We start from the raw sequence: 14,448 nt of genomic DNA, 5'->3' as shown, positions 1-14,448 counted from the left end.
CTTTCTGTTTTTTGCAATCTCAATTATTAGTTTGATGATATTTTTTAGAAAAAATAAAAGTCAACTATTCATAACTATATCCTTTTCTTATATATATCATTAATTTTTATAAATTATTTTTAAAATTTAGAGACTAAATTAAATGTTTTCAAAAAAGAAAAAGATAATTAAAAAAGAAAAAAAGGCGACGGCATAATGATGCGAGGACAGAGCGACACGGTTTAGTTATTTCAAGGAACCCAGCAGCTGCTCACATGAACATGTTCTTCTTTCCCTCTTTCAACACAAATCCATTACATTATGATCTTAAATTTCCCCGAAAATTCACTCTAATTTCGACTGTGATGAACACTGAATTCGCGACAAACAAACCAACAAACAATCTCCCCCTTTACTTTCATATCTACCACTTCTCTACTGTGCATAATGGGTCGCTGTAATTTTCACAAAGAAAGCGAAAGCTCCATTAAATTATCCACTTCCCCTCGCTCTCTCTTCACATTCGGCTCTCTTCTCTCCCAATCCAATCGAAGGGGACCCCAAAATAAGCTCGTTCTTGGTGGGTTTTAAGGGATTGAAATTAATTCGAGAAGGCGGGGGCGGGGGTGACTTTGTGGGTTGTGCGATGGAGTCGAAGGCTCTGCGATTCATCACCCATCAGTCGTTCTTCTCTGTCGTCCGATCTGGGGACCTTGAGGCTGTCAAGCAGGCCTTGGATAAGCTCGCTGGAGATGAACAGGCCGAGGGTTCTTCGATTACCGATCTGATGGCGATGCAGAACGATGCTGGAGAGACGCCTTTGTACGTGGCTGCTCACAATAATCTCCACGAGGTTTTTACCTATTTGCTTCAATTTTCCACTCTCCAAATCCTGAAAATTAGGTCCAAATCTGATATGAACCCTTTCCATGTTGCTGCTAAGCGTGGTCATCTAGGTACCACTCTCAACTTTAGCTTCTACTGATGAATCTTGCTTTAAATTAGTATCAATTGGAGGGTTTTTTCTCAAAAGATCTTGAGAGTTAAAGTTTCACCTTGTTTCAGGGATTGTAAGGGAGGTTTTGGGGATATGGCCGGAGCTTTGCCGGTCATGTGACTCCTCAAACACGAGCCCCCTGTATTCAGCTGCTGTACAGGACCATTTGGAAGTAGTTGATGCTATCTTAGATGCGGATGTGAGTACAATGAGAATAGTAAGAAAGAATGGAAAGACAGCTCTGCATAATGTAGCTAGGTATGGCCTCCTTCGAATTGTTAAAACGCTTATCGATCGTGATCCTGGAATAGTAGCCATTAAAGACAAGAAGTCCCAGACTGCACTTCATATGGCTGTGAAAGGTCAGAGCACTGCAGCAGTCAAGGAGCTATTGCATGTCGATGCGTCGGTACTCAACGAACGAGACAAGATGGGAAACACCGCGTTGCATATAGCTACTAGAAAGTGTCGCTCTGAGGTGTGATACATTTAGATTGCTAAGTTTATATTAGAAATGGGTAGACCACATAACATATGATTCATGACCTATTGGTTGTTTCTCAGATTGTAAGCCTTTTGCTGAGCTTTACATCGCTTGATGTCAATGCAATCAATAGTCAAGGGGAAACTGCTATGGACTTGGCTGATAAACTGCAATACAGCGAATCTTCACTGGAGATTAAAGAAGCATTGGAGGAAGCTGGGGCTAAATATGCAAGGCATGTTGGCCAAGTTGATGAAGCAATGGAGCTGAAGCGGACAGTAAGCGATATCAAACACGAGGTTCACTCGCAGCTTATCCAAAACGAAAAAACGCGTCACAGAGTTTCTGGGATTGTGAAAGAGCTGAAGAAGCTCCACAGGGAGGCTGTTCAGAATACCACAAATTCCATCACGGTTGTGGCTGTTCTTTTTGCATCCATTGCATTCCTGGCTATCTTCAATTTGCCTGGTCAGTATATACAAAACGGTAAAGACGTGGGGAAGGCAAATATAGCTGATAACATGGGTTTCCAAGTGTTCTGCCTTCTAAACACTATATCTCTGTTTATATCTTTAGCTGTTGTGGTGGTTCAAATCACTTTAGTAGCATGGGACACAACAGCTCAAAAGCAGGTTGTGTCGGTCGTCAACAAGCTAATGTGGGCTGCCTGTGCTTGCACCTCTGGTGCTTTCATATCAATAGCTTATGTTGTCGTAGGGCACGAAACATGGATGGCTCTCGCCATTACCCTCGTCGGAGTTCCAATTCTTGTTGCAACTCTTGCAACCATGTGCTACTTGGTTTTTCGACAACATTTTGGTATCTTTCGCAGTGATTCTCAAAGACGAATCAGACGAGCAAGTGGAAGCAAGTCATTCTCGTGGCCTCACTCTGTAAACATATCTGATGATGATGATTACAACTCCGACCTCGAGAAGATTTATGCCTTATAGACGTCATTTCTCAGAGCCTGAAAGGATGGTTTCCTGCACATAGTTATATAGATATTGTAATGTAGATCTAGAGGGCTACCTCCTCATGTTTGGTAGGGTAGGCTCGATCGTCTACAAGTATATATGTTTGCGTAATAATGATTGTATGCAATAGAGGTTGGTATTTTCCACAGTTTCGAGGTCGAAGAGTGCGTTTGATTGTATATTTATTAGGAAAGCTGCAGAAGTTTGAACACTTTGTTCAATAAAGTCTCTTATCTGTGCATTATCCCTCTTTGCTTACACCTTTGAATCTGAATCTAAAACATTAATCTTGATTTGGATAAGAAGATGATATGAATCCAACAACTAATCAATTGCATGTACCCGAAGAAGTAATTACAACAAGCAAGACAAAAAAGATTTAAGTATCAAATCAAGAACATAATGAAGTAACAATAAATACCACCTGATACTGGAAAGTGATTAGAAGACTTTTTCTATTTTTATTTAATAGCTCGTTTGTAGTTGTTAGTTGAACTACATTATGTTTGAATTATCTTGTTGGGCTATTTAAAGACATGTAATATTCAAGTTTAAAAATCATTATTGAATACAAAAACCTTGAAGTAAAAAATCTATCAATTGGATTAGTCATGATCAAGCTAATTCTAGGGTGAGTCGTCTTAGGATCTAAGAGTGACTATCATAGATTCCAAATTCGATCTCCGAGTTATTCATCCTTCTAATTAGCTCTTGATCGGAATCATTTGTTAAGTTAGCTTTATTTGTGAAATTTTGCAAAGATCCTAAAACGACATCTAGCTTTGCAAAATCCAGCATTGTCGGCACTTATTAGAAGAAAGGTTCAACCTTCATATATAAGCCATAATAAATAGGATGAGAATAATTGAAATAGAATAATGAAATATTAATCTGAACACATTGACCAGAAAGATATTCATAATTTCTGCTACAGATCAAAGTAGTCTCAGACAGAATAAGCACAGCAGAGATCAGGCAGCATGAACACAAAGAAACGGAAACAAGAAAAGGCTAACAAGTTTGAACCAGAACGAAGCAGGATCACGACGTGATCTATATGTACATACCAGGAATTCACAGCATCGTTTCATCTTCAGCGTTACACGGGTTCACAATTTTTTAGAATGTTGTACTTGCACAGAGGACATGTTGCATTCATCTTCAGCCATTTTGTGATACACGCATAATGAAAATGGTGATTGCATGGAAGAGCATGAAGCTCGGCTCCGTTCTCGTAAGGACTAAGGCATATACAGCACTCCTACAACAAAGATCATAAAGATGATTAAGGATTTAGAAAGAAAACTGATTCAACAAAGAGGAGAAAGATCATTTCTGAATAACGATAAACGAGTTCGCTTTACCGCATCCTCGCGTAATAGAACACGCTCAGTCGTTAAGTGTCTGCTGCTAGATTCGACGGGAACCATCAAACCATCCCCGGAAGAAGGCTCATTGGACACTTGATATCTATACTTAGGAAGCATACTTAAATCAGCATCGGTTGCACCTTCCTGTTGAGATGTGAGGGGGAAAGGAAGGAAAGAAAGAAGTTAGCAGGTTTCAATGGGGCCTGAATTTGGCTAACATCTCTGTGTGGCAGCCATGAAACAGGGATTTCCTCTTACCTGGCCTGCAACAGCATAAAGAATAGCTATAATGCAAGGCAAGCAGCAACAGAGAGCAATTCCTATCAAACATGCCAAAACAACACAAAAGATGGCAAAGAACACATCAAATGCCAGAAATACCACAGCCAACCTGCATAAACTCAGAATTAGAAACAGATAAATGATGCATGTCCCCCCACCACAGCCAGAATCACGATGGTTCAAAATCATACCAGTATAAAGATGGAGCATTCTGCATTAGGATGTTACCCCCAGCCACGACCCAGTAAAAGCCAAACAACCACCAAATTAATGATATCAGGGTGTTCACTGACTCACATCTTTTGGCAACACTGCTCATCCACCACCAAGTCAATTACATGCTAATGACTTATAAATCATCAAATCAGGAATCTATAACCGATCCTGACCAATTTACTCACTCATTCATTCAATCAATACAACATTTAAATCAGAAAAGCTATCCACTGCTTTGTAATTCAATCAAAACCGAGTTCAGACCCATATCAAATTTGAGTAAAAATAAGCAATGTTTGAGTTCAAGACGGTCACAACTTCATATAGCAGAGAGAATTGAAGTTTTACTCACCCGGAGAGATTCCAGGGGGTACCATCTTCTTCATCGCTTTCATTAGCTACATATGCATTATGCTGCGTCTCCATATCCCTAGCCCTCCTCGCATTCCTCCTTCTGAATTCAAACCACACAAGCACAGCGTGCACCAAGCATTGAGCCGCATAAACGACAATCCAAAGCCGAATTGGCGTGTTAGGTTTTTCATCGGCCGAGTGAATAAGCACACCCAGAGAAGCGAAAACGAAAGCCAAATTCCACATAATGTCAAGAGCCACCACCGGCTTGGAATACCCCCAATCGATGCGGCGCTCTTCAAGTTCACGCGCCGCTGTCTCCCGGACCACCATAGAAGTTCCACGGCGGCCAGTGGCGTGAGCGAAGAGAACAGCGAGGGGGCCGATGGGGGAAGTGGAGGCGTCAGAGTTGGAGGGATGACGGGAGGGTAAGAGAGGGATCTGTTGGGCAGGCGCCTCCATGGAAGGAGAAGGCATGGTCGCCGGTGAGGATTTGATTGAATGAAATTAGAAGGGTTATGAATTGGGGGCGTCTTGATTGAGAAGGAGAATCTTCTGCTGCTGGTTCGTGGGTTTAGAAATTGATAGAAAGTTCATGATCCAAGGGAGTATCACGTCCATTCTTCACTTTGTTGATTCCAAAATTTCAATCCTGCCTTCTTCTTCTCCCCTCTCTCTCCCCATTCTCATCCTTTGTTTTTCCCTACGAAGGTTAATTTTTAGACTAATTTACATCAAAACAAAATGCTAAATAAATAAATCCATTAAAATTTTGAAATCTATTCACCAAATAAAAACTAAACTCCCAACTAGATTTACTTTTTTTTCCCAAATGATTATGTGGGTGGAGGGATTTCAATCAACTATAATGGGAATCTTATTTGTGAAGAAACCAATGGAGTTAAACAAAAGTGACAGTGAAGAACAAGTATCTCCTTGCTGGTGTTGTGAATTTTTTTCAATCAACTATAATGGTGGAAGACATCCAAATAACACAACATTTAGATCAAGATATGACCGCTCTGAATTTCTAGTAATGTCATTTGAGCTAATGAATGTATCAATAGTATTAATGGAATTGATGAATCGAGTATTCAAGAAGTTATTGTGTTCACAAATGACACCCTAGTCTACTCTAAGATCAACAGGGATCATGAGATATATCTTCACAGAATTTTAATCATCACGAGGGAGAATAGTTTGTATGCTAAGTCTTCAAAATGCGAGTTTTACCTACTACAAGTGGTGTCAAAGGATGGAGTCTCTCTGAACCCAACTAATGTGAAAGGCATGTCCTACTAAAATTATTGAGATACGTAGCTTCTTGGGCTTGATGGGCTATTACAAGTGATTTGACGAGATTTATTGAAGATGACACTAACCTAGTTGACTTAGCAGAGCAATTCCTTTGTACGAGATGAAGTGTGTGAGACAAGCTTTTAGGATCTTAAACACATGCTAGTGACAACTCCAATACTCACATTGTCAATTGGAGGGGGTTTCGTGGTCTACAATGATGCCTCTAAAAAAGAATTGGGTGTGTGTTAATGTACCATGGAAAAGTTATTGTGTATACTTCTCGTCAACTAAAATATTATGAGCAGAACTATCTTACCTATGATTTTTATTAGTTACAGTAGTATTTGTGTTGAAGATATGAAATCATTGTTTGTATGTGACGCAATATCTACCACTAAAAAATGTAAATAAATATGAAAATATTATTACTAAGAAATAATACTTATTTAAGAATGAGAAATACAATTGGGATGGAAGGTTCAATCTTGATTGATATTCACAACCTTTAAATACGATACAAGATACTAACTAATATTTACCAACCAAAAATATAAACTAACTAAATCTTGAGCATAAAATAAAATATAAACTATTCAAATTTAACTTATTACGAATATCTACTATATATTCTATCACTAATATATTCTTTAAATATTAAAGGATTACGAATATCATATATTTCATAAATAATTCAAACGAGAAATAAGTTGCACTGAATTCCGTCAGCCTCCCGTAGGCTTATTTCTAACTCCAAGAGCTTTACAAAAAACTTCAAACTTCACTTTGTTTCCTTGCCTTCTTGTTTGTTATTTAGGAGCTTCTCCTTTTCTCTTCCCTTTTTCCTACTCTTTTTCTTCTTCCTAGCTGCCGTCGTTTCTCTGCTCTCTTCTTCAGCTTCTTTTTCAACTGATGCATCAAGAGGAGTTACAAGGTCAGGTGAGTTCTCAACTTTGGCCTCTTGTGAAGAAAGAGGAGGGTCTGCTGATTTTGATATAGTAGACCCTCTCCTAGCTCAGCAAGAATCTTATCCAAATCATCTTCTTCTTGGACAGTCCTCCCACTCTTCTTATTTTTCTTTTTATTTTTTTGAAGTTTTTGCCACCCTAAAATTTTGAGTCAGTGCCTTGGTAGTTTTTGTTGTCTCTCCATCTGACATTTCTTTTTCTACCTCTTTATCTATACATCAAAATCTCTGGTCTTCACTTTTTGATCGATACCTTTGCTTTCCTTGCACTCGTCAACCAACTGAACTAAAGATTCTAACGAGTTCTTGGCATCCATCCCATTACTTTGTTCTCTTTCATCAACCAAACTGTCTTCCAATTTGTCGCCTTCGTCAGCCACATCACGTTCATCCTTGGTACAATTCCCCAAAACAATCGATACATCCCGACTTTCTAATAAACCAGCGTCATCACTGTAAGCTTCTCTCTCTTTAGCCACATCCATGCTCTTATCCAACAACTCAGCCTCTACTATAGCACTGTCATTCTGAACTTGGTCTAGATTCTCACTTTCAACCTCCCTCTGACAATTATCAGAATTCAAATGCTTTTCTTCTACCAATTTATCTTCACTCTCAGGAAACAATTCAGCTTCACATCTAGTTTTCGATTTTGAATTTGGTCCGGGTTCAAGATTCGATTCAAGTTCAGATGCAAGCGCACTTTCAACCTTAGGGTCAGGTTCTAATTCTCCTTCCTCCATTTTGCTGGGCCTTTACTCTTTTTCATCCTCATTTAGAGCACAAGAACTCAATTGGGGATTAGTAGTTTCTGCAGGAACATATGTCCTTTGATATTTGGAAGATCTCAAATCCGCGTTACCTTCATTCTATTCTTTCTTCCTCTTTGTCATACAAAATTTCCCTATTTTCTTTGATTTAATCTTCTGTTTGGCAATAACAATATAATACTCTGCCTCAGAGACACCAGAATTGAAATTTTCAAAACCCGAGCCGTGAGACGACGCTGGCTCGCCTAAGAATTCATGATCACTATCACCGCCATCATGCTCTATGGAAGGAAAATTTACAATCCTCGGACTCTTTGAGTCCCATCCACCAGAATGGGTCGAAAAAACACTCGTTATCTGCAATTCTTAATTCAGAAGATTGATAGTTTAGAAACTCACCTTCATTGGGAGACTGCTTGCATGAAACTGTAGAGCTCCCAGATCCTGGAGAGCATGCAAAGCTGCAAACACGAACAGCAGTGCCCCCAGAAGCTTCCCGGTCAGCCTGCAAGTCCAATGAATTGGTAGTTTGATCCAAATTCTCCAAGATGAGGAAATGACCAGCCTCAGATGGGAGGTAAAGGTCGTCAAGGTCATCAAAAGTGAGCTCAAAATCGTCAATTTCCTCAAATCCCAAGTTCAAAGGCGTGGAATAAACAGAGGGGTCACCAGGGGCGGCAGAATTGGCATCGGAGAAAAAAAGAGAGTCCAGAGGCAGAATTTGGAGAGAATCAAATTCAGAAGCGTAAGTAGTGGAATTAGAATTTTGATCATCTGTAGAGACATCATCTTGATATACAGCTGAAATCACGTTTGTTGGCTGATCAAGAACCTCAGTGGTGAAAAAGTATTCCCAAATTGGATCAGAAGAATTTGGAGAATTTTTACTTTCATGTACAACATTTGCTTCTGATTCTTGCATTTTGACTTGACAATTTGGCTTAATATGGCCTGCCTTTCCGCAACGATGACATACTACTTTCACCTGACGATCTCGTTTAAAATGACCATGTTTTCCACACCTTTAACAAGCTTTAAATAGCTTCTTTGACGACTCCTCACTTATGAACTGATTCTCATTGCTCGGTGTAGGCTTTGAATGAAAATTCTGTCTTCTTTGATCTTTGATATACAACACATCTTCTGACTTTGGGGAAAACTTGTTGCTGCGAGTCATTTGGTTAATCAAGGCTTCGTGATTGGAAAGAAGATTCTCCAGTTCAATTACTGTAGGCTGATTTGCCCACCCTTGTATTGAGAGGAAGTAAAGAGTATAAAATCTTTTCGTAATCCACGAATAAGATAACGCCGTAATCGAGCATCACTCACTGACTCCTCAGCATCTAATTCTGAAATTTCAGAACATAGATTTTTCACTTTCGAGAAATATTCTTCAATAGAAAAATTACCTTAAGTTATCACAGCTAGTTCATTATCTAGAAATTGCAATCGAACGGTATTTTTCTTAGTGAATAGCTTTTGAAGTGTTTCCCATACTTTCTTTGGTGACTTTAAATACGAACATGATCAATATATTCCTTGCTAATCAATGTTCGCAAGGAAAATAAGGCTTTTCCGCATTTTATCTTCCATTGTCGGCGTAATTCTGCATTCGGTGGAGTATCTGCTGGAATTTCTATGTCATCACCTTCAATTAAATCCCACAAATCTTGCCCTTCTAGATAAGCTTCCATGCATAACTTCCAATAACTATAGTTATTGCCACCAAGCCTTTCCATAGCTATACCCATAGAAGCACTTCCACCAATCATCTCGTTGAGTAATAATATCAAACCGTACCAACTTGGCTCTGATACCAACTGACGCAATAAGTACCGCTCAAAAGTGTGAATAGATATGAAAAATATTACTACTCAACTAAAGAAGATAGATTTAAGAATGAGAAATAGAATTGGGATCGAAGGTTCAATCTTCATTGATATTCACAACCTTTAAATAGGATACAATATACTAACTAATACCTACCAACAATGAAAATATAAACTAACTAAATCTTGAGAATAAAATATACTATTCAAATTTAACTAATTACGAATATCTAACATATATTCCCTAACTAATATATTATTCAAATATTAAATAATTACAAATATCATATATTCCATGAATAATTCAAACAAGAAATAAGTTGCAAGAGTGATCCTCAAGTATTTCCTCACTTAAAGGAGCTAAACATGAGGCAACAAACTTCGTTACAACTAGCAAAGGATTATGACATGGATGTACAGTACCATCTGGATAAGGTGAATGTAGTTGCTGATAGGAAGATGACCCACTCATTTGTCTTGATCACTAAATAACCATAAATACAAATTAATTTTATTTAAGCGGAGTTAACAATAATGGTTGAAAAGGTCGTAGCTCATATGGCTTAACCTACAGTCGATCCAATCATAAGGCAGTCGATCCCTCCAAGCTTATTGTTTGTAGCACGACATTGAACTGAATATTCGAGGGCGGTATTAGCATCTTGTTACCTGCAGCATTGGTGTAAGTAGGTAGAGCAAATACATTGTTAGTTACCTCTGCATCAAAACTGACGGGTACTCCTCGAACTACTACTACTACACTATGGTCACTATTTCCCAAATTGGTATAACACTCTAGTACACAATCAGCTAGCACATACTCTCTTTCCAGGAAAAATATTTCCAGCTCATCCCCATTACCGTTACCATGTTGTAGCTTGGTATGTTGATTATGTCTCTCCAGCAACCCTTATTCAAGAGAAACGTTCGCCTTTTTACCACTTCTCAATGTTTTATCGGTCGTGACTTCTTCTACCATTTTTTCCTTTCCTTTCCTCTCTGCTTCTTTGTTGCCACTAAGGTCAGCTGGTGGTGACTCAGACTCAAAAGCTTCTGACGAGTCATGATCCCTTGACTGTTCTCGTACTTTCCTCTTCTAGCTAAGCTACGATTGAGATATGTCGAAACAAATAAAAAAGGCAAAGCAAAAACTTGAGAGAACTTGCTTCCTAAACTTTCTCCTCAAGGTTAAGAACCGTTAACGATTCTTCCTGATTAAAGCATGAAGCTTGGTCTAACTTGCTCCACAATTTAGTAACTACTACCAATTCTCCTCTAGTTGCTCCATAAGTTATTAACTTATTCGAGGAAGTCTAGAAACAATTCTCCTAAGGTTACTCCATAGGTTAGTAACTTGTTGTACTAAGTCTACAAACAATTCACCTAAAGTTACTTTATAAGTTAGTAACTTGTTCAACTAGCTCAAGTTTATTAGTTCACAATCTCCTCCGTAAACTTGATTTTGTTCGAGATTCTTCACTCCCAATAATGCCCGCATTTCTGCAAACTGAACCCTTGCTAGGGCCTTGGTTAAAATATATGCACGTTGCTCTCTAGTACGTACGAACTCCAAAATAAATTGTCTCTTCTCAAAACACTCACGGATGAAGTGGAAGCGAGTGTCAATGTGTTTGTTGTGTCCGTGAAATATCAGATTCTTCATTAGTGCAATTGCAGATTTGTTGTCGACGTAGAGAGTTGTCAGCTTTAGTTCAATTCTAGTCACTTCCCTCAACAAATTTCTCAGCCACAATGCTTGGCACGACACTGCAGTTGCTGCCATGAACTCGGCCTCACAGGAAGATAGTACCACAGTTCGCTGTTTTTGAGATTGCCAAGAGATCAAATTTTCGTTGAGATATAACACAATTCCTGCGGTGTTTTCTCTATCGTCAATGTCTCCAGCTAAATCACTATCGGTATGACCTCGCCCTTTTGATAATTCAACCTGTAGCTTGTCATTCCCTTCACATAGTGGAGAATGTGCTTAACCGCTTTATGATGCATCATAGTGGTCTTTTCCATATACCTACCCATTATTCCAACAACATATGAAAGGTCTGGACAAGTATGAGTCAAGTACCTCAGACTTCCGATGACACGCCTATATTAAGAGGAATTCACCAAGTTTCCTTCAGCATCTTTCCTGAGTTGTAACTTTGCTTCCATGGAATACTTGGTTGGGTTGCACTCTGCCATCTTAAATTGTTGTAACAACTTCTTAACATAGGTCAATTTCTTTAGCATGATGCAATATTTCCTTTAGTCCACCTCTATATTGAGGTAGTACGTGAGTAACCCGAGATCAGTCATCTCAAATTCTTTCATCATTTGCTGCTTGAACTCTTTGACGCCTTCCACACTTGTACTAGTGACGATCAGGTCATCAACGTACACGCCAAGTATGAGTGTTTCAGTCCCATTGTTTCTTGTATACACTGCTTGTTCTTGCTAGCATTTCATGAAGTTTAGACTCTTTACGCTTTTGTCCAGGTGTATGTTTGATACCCTTGATCCTTGTCGTAAACTCCAAAGGGCCTTTGACTTTTTTGTTGGAATAAACTTAGATGGTGCAAAGTAGTTTAAATTTTGTTAATTTTAGTAAGTTTTTGAAATTGAGTGGGAAGAGGAAAAGACCAAAATAAAAACATGAGAGGTCAATAATTATTGTAGGAAAGAGTGATTGGATGGGATAGCCATTTTTAGTGTTTAGAAAACCTATAAATTAAATTGTTTTCAAGGGTAAAAAGCAGAGCAAAAAGTAAAAGTGCAGAGAACAAAAAGTACAGAGCAATCGAAAAAGGTTTTTTCAGAATTCTTTGTCTCCTTGTCTTTCTCCTCTCTACATCTTCTTCACAGTTTCGTGAATGTCATTTTAACAAATTAGTATGAGAGAGAGCTTTTATTTCTACAAATTGATATCAGAGCCGATGACGAATATGATGGGACAAATGCCGCTACCACGATTAACGAAGATGAACTACGAGAATTGGAGCATCCAAATGAAAGCTCTTCTCGGTTCTCAAGACGCATGGAAGGTGGTCGAAGAAGGTTTCGAAGAACCGAAGGATACCACGGGTTATACGGCGGCGCAAAACAAGGCGCTAAAAGAATTGTAATCAAAGGATAAAGCAACATTATACATGTTGTTCCGGGCTGTTGACGAATCGGGCTTTGAGAAGATTGCAAGGGCAACTACTTCAAAAGAAGCGTGGGACACTTTAGAAAAGGTGTTCAAAGGAACCGATCGAGTCAAGCAAGTGCGTCTCCAAACTCTGTGTGGCGAGTTGGAGAGCATGAAGATGGAGTCAGAAAATGTATCTGACTACATTACGCGCGTACAGACCATGACAAATCAACTAAATCGAAATGGAGAAATGTTACTCGAGACGCAGGTTGTGGAGAAGATCTTGAGGTCGTTAACCGACAACTTCGAGAATGTTGTATGTGCGATAGAAGAGTCAAAGGACCTAGCGACGTTCACGGTCGATGAGCTCACCAGTTCTCTCGAGGCACATGAACAACGTAAGAAAAAGAAGGAGGAGACATTCGATCAAGCACTTCAAACCAAAGCATCAATAAAGGATGAAAAGGTACTCTACCCTCAAAATATTCAAGGTAGAGGTCATGGAAGTCGCGAGAATGGTCAAGGTAGTCAAGACAGCATAAATGAAGAAAATTATAAGGAGAAGAGACAGTCGAGCCAAGAAAATTGGGGTGGAAGAAGACGCAATCAAGAACGTAGTCAAGAATATAATTCCAATATCCAGTGTTACAAATGTCGAAAATATGACCACTATGCAAATAATTGTAACTTCGACAAATGTTACAATTGTGGCAGAATGGGTCATTATGCAAGAGATTGTCGAGCCGAGGAAAAGGTGGAAGAAACGATCAACCTAGTTTTGGATTATGCATCAAACGGAGGCATTCTCTTTGTAACACCCCAAAAATGAAAGGAATTAGATCCAACAAGAATAAGCCGCCCATGTAAGACCCAAATGATCAAAAGGGGAGGAATTAAAGGATTAAGCAAGGATGATGATCTCAAGAAAGTTATTCTTATACCCTAACAAGTAATGCTAAGGAGTTTAAGACCTATGGAAAAAGGATTGTAAAAGTAAGTGAAAAGGGCAAAAATGTCATTTTACTAATTATTAAGGACCTTCCCGGATTTTTAGTTGCTTATCTAGAAGGAATTTCAAGATGCTCAAGAAGGAAAAAATGACCAACATGATATGAAGGATTTTTAGAAAAATTATGGATTTTTCAGGGAAAATAATATTAAAATATTCAGAAAGCAGCAAATGACCCAAATACCCCTGGAAGAATGTATAATTACGAAAATGCCCCTCTGATCAGAAACAGAGCATCTACAGTGACCATCTGAGAAATATCTCATGAAACTCAAATCCCAGCCGTTGGATCTTCCCCAAATTTTGATATGATCTAGAAGATGGACAGATCATCACATCCAATGGCTATTATGCAAAACCAAAGTCGGTGAGGCTCTGAGCGGAGCGGAATTTCCGACGAATTATCCAGAACGTTCAATCTCCAAATCACGACGAATCTGGAGCTTTCAATGTCGGTTTAAGCTCCTCCTATAAAGTCTGAAGTAGGGGCAACAATATGGAACAAGACTCGAGCAAGGTCGAGCACCATTCTAGAGTTATGAGCGTTTAGTTTGTGGGTCTCCTACTCTCGGCTTTCTTCCAAATTCGAGAGCAATTCTCCACCATTCCTCCTCAAACTTATTCCTATAGTTTCCAAAAAAGATTACCCACAAGTTACATGAAGGAATCGAGAGCTGAAACGTCGTAGAACAAGATACCCAAGAGATCGAAAATCCGGCGTTTCGGGTGAGTTGCATACCAAGGTTCCACACTCAAAGACGTTCCTCCAAAACAATTCCTATAGCTTGAGG

General features: G+C 39.0%; 2 protein-coding genes across 3 annotated transcripts; one reads left to right on the top strand and one right to left on the bottom strand.

Annotated features, from left to right (window-relative positions):
• The first annotated feature begins 249 nt into the window (after nucleotides 1-249).
• Nucleotides 250-2,681, top strand: LOC111808868 (ankyrin repeat-containing protein At2g01680-like). 2 transcript variants are annotated; one of them, XM_023695086.1, is made up of 4 exons: nucleotides 250-935; nucleotides 1,045-1,454; nucleotides 1,541-1,928; nucleotides 2,037-2,681. In XM_023695086.1, exons 1-4 carry the CDS (start codon nucleotides 626-628, stop codon nucleotides 2,411-2,413), a joined length of 1,485 nt encoding a protein of 494 aa, XP_023550854.1. In that variant the 5' UTR covers nucleotides 250-625; the 3' UTR covers nucleotides 2,414-2,681. The 2 variants fall into 2 exon arrangements, with proteins under 2 accessions (XP_023550854.1, XP_023550853.1); XM_023695085.1 differs by having other exon boundaries at nucleotides 251-935; nucleotides 1,541-2,681.
• Nucleotides 2,682-3,299: 618 nt separating this feature from the next.
• On the bottom strand, nucleotides 3,300-5,378 carry LOC111809380 (E3 ubiquitin protein ligase RIE1-like). The gene is made up of 5 exons (XM_023695831.1): nucleotides 4,658-5,378; nucleotides 4,281-4,400; nucleotides 4,066-4,198; nucleotides 3,802-3,951; nucleotides 3,300-3,698 (listed from the first exon to the last, which is right to left on the bottom strand). Exons 1-5 carry the CDS (start codon nucleotides 5,134-5,136, stop codon nucleotides 3,537-3,539), a joined length of 1,044 nt encoding a protein of 347 aa, XP_023551599.1. The 5' UTR covers nucleotides 5,137-5,378; the 3' UTR covers nucleotides 3,300-3,536.
• Nucleotides 5,379-14,448: the final 9,070 nt, after the last annotated feature.

This window comes from Cucurbita pepo, chromosome LG13, assembly GCF_002806865.2.
Source record: "Cucurbita pepo subsp. pepo cultivar mu-cu-16 chromosome LG13, ASM280686v2, whole genome shotgun sequence".
Lineage (NCBI taxonomy): Eukaryota > Viridiplantae > Streptophyta > Magnoliopsida > Cucurbitales > Cucurbitaceae > Cucurbita > Cucurbita pepo.
Note: the sequence above shows the minus strand (reverse complement) of the source record. Positions and strands in the feature narration are given on the sequence as shown.